Genomic DNA, 8,955 nt, shown 5'->3' with positions numbered 1-8,955 from the left:
AAAGAAAGAAAAAACAAAAAATAAAAATAATTTAAACATGCATAAAACAAAACATATATCATGCCCTTAATTATTCAGATGTGTCAGATTTGTTGAATCTTTAAAAATGTATAATAATGAGAAACTGATTATATTCATGAAAAAGATTTTCTATTACCTTGGTATCTTTTATTGTTCTGCCATATGTTTACATTAAGAATACAATATGAATTATTTTTATAAGCTTTGAAGAACACAGAGAAATCCTTTTGGATTTAGAAATCAGATTGTGTCAAAACTCTGCTTTCAACACTCAATTATTCCCATCACTGAATTTCTCTAAATCTACATTTGATACGACCTTTCACCTGTAACCTAGTAAGCCCATCAAATTTAGAACATACTCTAGTCGTTGTCTTGACCTACATGCCTCTCTGCTACCTCTCTAAGCTCAGTTCCTGGATTCTCCCCTTTATTAGCTATTTTCCACCTACCTGGCTTCCTAGACAGTTCCTCAGGTTTACCAGATACCTTTCAGTCTCAGCTTCTTTGTCCTCCCTGTTTCTCTGCCCGAAATGGTGTTCCTCAACTATAAGAGTTGTGTAGTTCATTTCTGCTTAAATGTCACCTCTGAGGAGCTTCTTCATACCAACTCTCCCACCCTCTAACATCGTACTCTATCTTTTTGAGCTGCTTATTCTTCAAAATAAGTATCACTATCTGTCATGCTGACATACTTTTTATCTATACCTGTCTTCAGCACAGCAATAGATAAAAATTAATGTAAGCTTCAGGAGAGCAGAAATTTCTGTATCATTCAACATTCTTTCCACAGCAATGAAAATTGTAAATAGTACAATGTAGATGCTCAAAAATTCATTGAATAAAGAAATTAATCAATATAAATATTTTCAAATTGTAATAAAAATATACTGCTAGTTTAGAAACAAATTATATTAATTTATCTCTATTTGTGTGAGAATTATTTTAAAATTAGCATTCATCCATAAACTAACTTCAAATTATTCTCAAAGCTCCTATCAAAGAACCTACTCTTAAAAGTGAAACACAAATCTAAGTGTAAATGAATGCACTGAATTCTTTTATTGACCATATAATGGTGTTGAAAAGTGTTTTTTTTTTTTTCTTGAATTAAACTGGAATAGTTTTATAATCAAGCTGAAATGTTTTTACAATTTTAAAAACAAATAAAATGTAATCATAAAAGAAGATGGAGAATGTATACTAGGATAACACAATGTTGATAAGGATAACAATGTTGATAATTTTATATACTTATGGAGAATAATGTTTAAGACTTGACATTCAATTTTATTTGATCATGCTGAAAATAACATCTCTTAGCCTATATAACTATTTTGATAACTAAAATTATCTCAAAGATTATTGTCTGGTCTTTAACCTAAATGTTCAAGTCCACAAATGGCTGGTATTTAGAAACTACGGCCTTTAGATTTGGAATGGACTGTCCAGTTTTATGTTAAAGCTTCTACAGTCTAAGGACATACTGGTTTGATAATTCACTGTAGATCTTCCACAGAAAGTAAATTACGATTCATTTGAGAATGATGAAAAGGCTAATTTTAGAGCATATATTTAAATTCTTTGACCTGGATGTTATTCAAAAGGGAGACGATACATGTAACCCATTATCAACCCCTGAAGAACACTTGATTTTCATGTTTATATTTTTTCCCCAATACTGTTTATAAGCTGGTGATGAACAATGGACTATTTCTAATTACTTAGTTTGGGAGGGAGGGATGGTCAAAGTTACAGGTCCAGTAGGCTTTGGCCAAGAAAGAGAATAGAACTCATTAGTCCTTGTGGGGTTTGAACCTGCAACCTCGTACTCATTAACTGCACAGGAAATCAAACTCCTCTACCTAGACCAAAACTTACTAAGCAATTATTTTTAAGGATGTGATTTATATCTAGTTGGCATTAGTTTTTAAGGACAAAATTAAAATATAGTGTTTTACTAATTATTTGCCTATTCAAGGACAAATAATTTGAGGGAGATATAAGAAAAATATCCAAGTCTCCTATAAATGCCTAATTTTTAAAAAGCTATTCTAAAGGCACATAGCTGAACGCCAAAAAATGTTTGAGGTTTCTAAAAATGCAGTGTATTTAATTAAAGTGTCAATCCCAAATCAAAATAGTATTAATCATTTTCCTAATAAAGGGATTTCAATTTGAAAAGGCGTATTTTGAATAGAAAGACATTGACATTTTGCAGAATTCATTAAATTTAACTTTAACCCAAATACCAATACTTTATCTTCAAGTTTTATGCAATTTGGGGGGATACATTTTTCATTCCTCTTGAGCTTTTTTTAGCTATTCTATTCTTTATCTTCTCTTCCTAGGTTATTTTCTCTTAATTTATGCTGCCCTAAATGTTAGTTACACTACTCTATCTCTACTCCTTTACAAGCTAATCATTTCCACTTAGCAGGAGGATTCTTTGGTTTCAGGTTCTCAAACCCACTGTCTTCTCAGTACTTTAATAGAACAGCCATTCATTCAACATGAACTTAGTACTGAGAAATACTCATATTTTATCTCACAAGTTTTTCCTATCACACAGAAGACTCCTTTTTTTAATTAAAAATATCAGCCTTATATTTATGCCTAACCTTTCTCTTATTTTTTTCCTTTTCAACAATAGACCCTTCAAAATTCTGACTTTTCCTTATAAAACTGGGACTAAAGACTTCCTTTACAATCTCTATTTATGCACATTGCTCCCCCTGCAAGTCTTGATCATTCCAAAAATAGAGACAGTTCAACTTCCTCTGCCATTGCAAATACAAGTACATTAGTACTGTCCCTGAGAGCCTGCAATTTAGCAGCATAAACAGCACAAGTAGTTTGCAGAAGAGTAGCTATAGCAATTTTTGAGAAAAGAATCTGATTTCCCCATTTCCCCTCCTTAAAAAAAGTGGCTGCTTCTGTCTCTCCAGAATTTTCTCCTCCTAAATGCAGGTGAGGTGCCAATAATGACATAGAATGATTTAACTTCTTCATTTATTCATTAAATAAGATGTTAGATATAAATATTATAAATAATGTGAATAATCAAAGGAAGAAAATTTTCTGCATTTCAAATTTTGCATTTTCTCAACCCTAAAATTCTAAAATAAATATTAGTTTTTGTTGTTTTGTGTTTTGTTTTGTTTTGTTTTGTGATGGAGTCTTGCCCTGTCACCCAGGCTGGAGTGCAGTGGTGTGATCTCTGCTCACTGCAATCTCTGCCTCCTGGTTTCAAGTGATTCTCCTGCCTTAGCCTCCCAAGTAGCTGCAGGTGTGCACCACCACACAAACTAATTTTTTGTATTTTTAGTAGAGACAGGGTTTCACCATGTTGGCTAGGCAGGTCTAAAACTGCTGACCTCAAGTTATCCACCCACCTCATCATCCCAATGTGCTGGGATTACAGGCGTGAGGCACTGCATCTGCCCAAAAATATTATTACTTTTGGATAAAGAGAATAACTAAAATGTTTTCATTTTCTATTAAAGTGTAATTGAAATTGCCAAGAATCATAATAGTATTTTAAATGATAAACATATGTAACAAAGATCATTCACCGTTTCTAAATTCAGTCAAAACATTAATAACAGCCGGGCGCGGTGGCTCAAGCCTGTAATCCCAGCACTTTGGGAAGCCGAGGCGGGTGGATCACGAGGTCAAGAGATCGAGACCATCCTGGTCAACATGCTGAAACCCCGTCTCTACTAAAAATAGAAAAAATTAGCTGGGCATGGTGGCGCGTGCCTGTAATCCCAGCTACTCAGGAGGCTGAGGCAGGAGAATTGCCAGAACCCAGGAGGCGGAGGTTGCGGTGAGCCGAGATCGCGCAATTGCACTCTAGCCTGGGTAACATGAGTGAAACTCCGCCTCGAAAAAAAAAAAATTAATAACTTACCCAACTTAGGCTTTGTTATTTTTCCAATCTGTAGGCATACAAAACAGAATATTTGTTGACGTCTGATAAAATTCTTCTAAGCAGCTGCAATATTTCTTAGTTACCAGCATGTTACTCGATGTTTATGAGGAATTAAATCTGGGAAACGGGTGAGCATACATAATAGGCCCTTTTCTCAAATTAACAAAAAGATGATGAACTAACAAGCCTCTTTCTCAGAAACACATTATTTCTTCCAGGGCCTTGATGTCTACTATCCAGGTAGTTGCAACAAGATGGGGCTCTGCTGCATACCCTGAATCACACAGTACTTTGTGATCCAATAATCTCTGAATAATTTTCCCCACAGCAGAAATATTTACAATCGTATAAAAGAAAAGTGGAAGATATCTGATGGTCCAGCTTAGACAGTAAAGTCAACAAACTACTGCCATGCACTGATACACCAGCCTCTATAGGTGATGATATGGCTCTTATATCCACCAAATGGACTGAGGGCTGTAGAAACTGTTCACTAAAAATACAAGGTGGCAAAGTATCATGCATGATTTGAGTCTAATTTTGCAAAAAAATAATGTGAATATATGCAGAAAATAATATACATAAGCATTTTAAACATAGTTTTCTACGAATGGTAGGATTTAGGTTATTTTTAGTTTCTTCTTTATAATTTTCAGTAGTGTTTGACCCTTTGCAATTAGTTTATTTCTTTATATTTAGGAATAAATTCAAGAGATATATTTGTATTTCTGAAAAATAAGTTATTTCATCCCAAGCAGGAAAAACAAATATCTATTTTGTTTTCAAACACACTCTACTTTTATTTTTAAGTACTTATCACATTAGATCAGAGTTACCTGATCACTTATCAGTCTTCTGGCTTATAAATGAGCTCCAAAAAGAGCAATCATAAGTTTTAACCCATACTGTTTCCCTGTGCTTAGCACAGGGTATGGCACATTATAGATGCTCACTAAGTTTTGAGTGTCTACTTGGATTCTACCTTTATCCAGCAACTTCTTTTTCCCATACATGGCTCTAGTAGAATTACTATTGCCTCCGCAAGATGCTGTCCAGTCTTTAATATGTTTTGGGACCAAAATTACAGTGTTTTCGGCATCATGGTGAAAAATAATTTGGGTCAAAAAGATGTCATTTGAGAAAATCAGTTGAGCCTCTACTAGGATCTCTATTGACATACTGAGACCTTCCACTACTAAACCAACTACTTGCTACTCCCCAGGCCCTACTACACCCTGAGTTCCCACGATTTTGGTGTTACTGTACATATGGTGACCAGTATTTTGTCTCCAGTTAATTATTCCTGCTACCAGGAACAATTCTTTCCCTCAGATTGGGCTGGAACCTGTCACCTGTTTTGGGTTTCTGCAACAGAATCTGCACATCCCTTTGTTTCTATTTCAACCAGCATCAATTTACTCATTGTCTCTCTCCGATCATTATCTACTAAATAGGAAGATTCATGAAACAATCAAGTTCCACTCTTCCTTTTTTCCAACTGAAACTGTAGTTTCCTGGAAACTTAGAAGTTTCCTAGATTAAATATATTTCTTAGATTTTACATGAAATGGCTAAACTACTTTATATATATTTTTTCAAGTATCACACATATAACTATTACAGCAAGAAAGTTTTTTTAATGTGTAAAAAAGATAACTTTCTTATACAGGATATTTAAAAGCTGGGAGAATTGCTTAGGTAGTTTTACTATGCCTATAACTATTCCAACCTATACTGTTAAAATTCCTAGGTTTTCGATGTGAGTCCCAACAGGCATCCTGCACTCCCGACATTAACCTCAGAGTTACATTTTAAAATCAACACATGGATATAGTCAAGTAATACAACGTCAGGTTAGGCAGGCTACACTGTTCACAGACTGCAGGACGTTTTGACTAGAAGCACAGCGGTAACATTGACAAGAAAGCCAAGCAGAGGGAGTCTGGTGGAAGTGGAACTCAGAATCACAGGGGCAAACGTTGGCAGTGTTGCTCCAACTCCTAGAAACAAAGAAGCAGCCCTGCGAGGCTCACCTCTGTTTGGCAGCTGGATCCTTTATTGATAGATATATTCTGCCAAGTGTACTCTATCCTGAATCCTTTGAACACTGGTGGCACGTAGCTCTCCTTGTTATGATTACATGGTTATCGGTCAAACTTCGGATTTAGTTTGTAGTTTTCCACAGAGAAAGCACTAGTCAGGCTAAATCAAGCATCACATACACTTAAATGTTGCATGTCTTATTTTAAATTAATAATCCTTCAACCTAGTTAATTTTCCCATATCAGTCAATATTTTCATGTCTTAGTTTCTGAATTTCAAAACAGAGAGTCTGATGAGGGACTGGAATAACTTAACTAAATTAATGTAATGATAAGTTACTATTCATTCTTATTAAAATATTTATAAAACAATGATCCCCAAAATATAAATTAGATGTTAGGAATGCAGAAGAATTACAAAGGTTATTATGAAAAAGAGAAGGTTAAGGATGTCTAAACTATTTATCGGTGACATAAATCAGTGACTTGTTTTTCATGTTTTAGATTTACTTTCTTGTTTCCTTTGCTGTCAGCACTTGGGAAACCCAAATGCTAAGAGGGAGAATGAAGATGCCAAACATCTCACAGCTGCATGATGGGGCGACACTGGGAAAACAAATTAATAGCTCCCTGCATGGAAATCTAATGCAGAACACTAGCTAGACTCCAGGGCAGTGCTGATAAAAATATCCAAGAATCATTTCTATAAAATTTGAGCCTGTAACATGGAAAGGATTCTTACAAATTCCAGATAGATGAATTCTATGAGATAGCCTCATAATTTAAAGCTTTTAGAAGGATAATGTTTATTTACCATTGAATTGCCTCCTTTATAATTTTTCACTCATTTCCATGGCATGCACTTACAGAATATCTACTAAATTCTAGGTGCTGTGTTGGACAACTGGGCTGGAACCATGACATGCAATCTCCCACTTTGTGGAGTTCACTGTGTTTTGGAGCAACAATCATCTCCTCACATCCCATCAAAGCAGTTAATAGAAGTATGCACTGAGATGCACCAAAGTCAGGCCTATTTGTCAGTCCTGCCCTGAGTCTGTGACCAGGCCATGCCGCACACTCTCCTGAAATATAGCAGTCATACCTGTTTCAATCTCCTCCTCCTTTTCCTTCCCCCTCCCAGCTCCTCCTCGCTCTTTGACATGTTGCCTGCTTTTTGAGAATTCATCTCTTACACACAATTTGCCAGGAGTATAATTCCTTTAAGGAAATGTGTCAAGGTCTCTCAGGAGCTTCAGAGGATTCACAAGTGCTATGAAGATGATGTTTTTAAAAACTTTTAATAACTTAATTTCATAATATAAGTAAAAACATACTGTGCAGTAATAATTCACAATTTAAATACAATTTCTGTTTGATTATACTTCAGCTTAATTCGGGTTTTTTGTTTGTTTGTTTGTTATTTTTTTTTTTTTTTTTNTTTTTTTTTTTTTTTTTTTTTTGGTCAGACTGAGATCCTAGCACCCAGGCCAAAAGATCCAAGGCTATCTTCTAGGGAGTCCATGAAAAGCAGGTCCTTCAGAAATATGACTCCATACAAATAATTATATCCTTGCCCTAAAAAAATTGCTTACTTCATTACAAATAAATTTATGGAGCTAAGTTGAGCCAATAACAACTGTTAAATCTGATGCTATCTACATTTCCAGCACAAATTGAAGAGCAAGGATAAAATAGATTCTTAAAGAAAAGGAAAAGATTACCACATTTTCCTTATATTCACTTATTGAATACTGTGAATTTGTATAAATGTCACTTATACATCTCTTTGCATAAAAAAATCAAAGTTCAATAAGACACCTTCAAATTTATCCCTGCTAACATTGCTCTTCATTGCTATTGAAAAGCTCACTATTTGTCAGAAAAATATCTTTACACTTTTTAAAAATCCCAAACAGCTTTTAAACATGCACTGAAAGTCGAAGATTATTCAGAATGCCAGCTATTTAGAGATATGCATCTATAACAAATTTCTCTCTTCCATATTTAAGTTCTATTCAGTTTAATCTGGGTAGATTTGTTCAAATACAAAACCTAAAGAAAAGAAGTACTGATGAGCAAATATCTACCCCTCTGGTACCCACCTACCTTATAGCAAGGAATATTGAAAAGATATTATATTACTTCTCTCTCTCCTATGGTATGCTGGGAAGAAATATATTGGATGTCACTGGGATTCAGTGTAAGGCATGAGTCCTTTCCAGAGTCCCCAGATATCATAGCACTGAAAGTGTCAGACTTCTAATCCTAGGTTTCTTTCCTTACCCTAACATGGGACAATAATCTTTGGAAACCAGATTTTAAGTTTTCTATCTGCCCAAGTTCTGCCAGTACAACTCCTTCACAAAACATTGCTCATGATATATATTTATTTACATTTAAGAAAGCCATTAACTCACCATGATATATTAGATACAGACATTGCAGCAACTTGTTGAGGAGTATCTTCTTGATTCCAGAACAGGGAACTAGCAGGTCAAGACGACAACACCACTAAAAATGCTAGCTTTGCTTCTGGAATGATGCACAAATCTCTTAGTTACTCAGTTTGGAAGGACCTATAAAGAAAAGAAATGCAATGAATGTCTCTAGTACCTGGTTTGTATGATTTGTCACAGATTTATTTCATCCAAATCAATCGTTTTGTCATGGTACAAGACACAAAAGAAAATATGATTTTTTTTCTTAAACTGTAAAGAAAAAATTAAACCAAACATATGATAAGCTGAGTGGTTTACTTTTAAAACCAACTGAAAGTTTAATAAAATGTTCAATCCCCAAAGTAGAGAATTCAAGGAAATAAGAGAATGTGATTTGGAGTTACCAAATGTCTTCTCATAAGACAATTCAGTTTTATATACCTATGATAAAAGGATTAGAACAAAGATCCTGATTAGCCTATAGCAGATACAGGAAAGAAAGAGAAAGAAGAAAGAA

The 8,955-nt window shown here is 34.6% G+C and overlaps 1 protein-coding gene across 3 annotated transcripts in view; it reads right to left on the bottom strand.

Annotated features, from left to right (window-relative positions):
• The window catches only part of OXR1 (oxidation resistance 1), a 479,036-nt gene that overhangs the window by 381,074 nt on the left and 89,007 nt on the right, over positions 1-8,955 (bottom strand). For all 3 annotated transcript variants that reach the window (XM_017528983.1, XM_017528986.2, XM_037738704.1), the window contains exon 2: positions 8,418-8,576. In XM_017528983.1, the coding sequence (XP_017384472.1) occupies positions 8,418-8,440 (23 nt within the window). In that variant the 5' untranslated portion in view covers positions 8,441-8,576. The remainder of the gene's footprint in view (positions 1-8,417; positions 8,577-8,955) is intronic.

Source organism: Cebus imitator, unplaced genomic scaffold (assembly GCF_001604975.1).
Source record: "Cebus imitator isolate Cc_AM_T3 unplaced genomic scaffold, Cebus_imitator-1.0 Scaffold56, whole genome shotgun sequence".
Lineage (NCBI taxonomy): Eukaryota > Metazoa > Chordata > Mammalia > Primates > Cebidae > Cebus > Cebus imitator.
The sequence above is the reverse complement of the archived record's forward strand: the minus strand, read 5'-3'. Positions and strand labels throughout refer to the sequence as shown.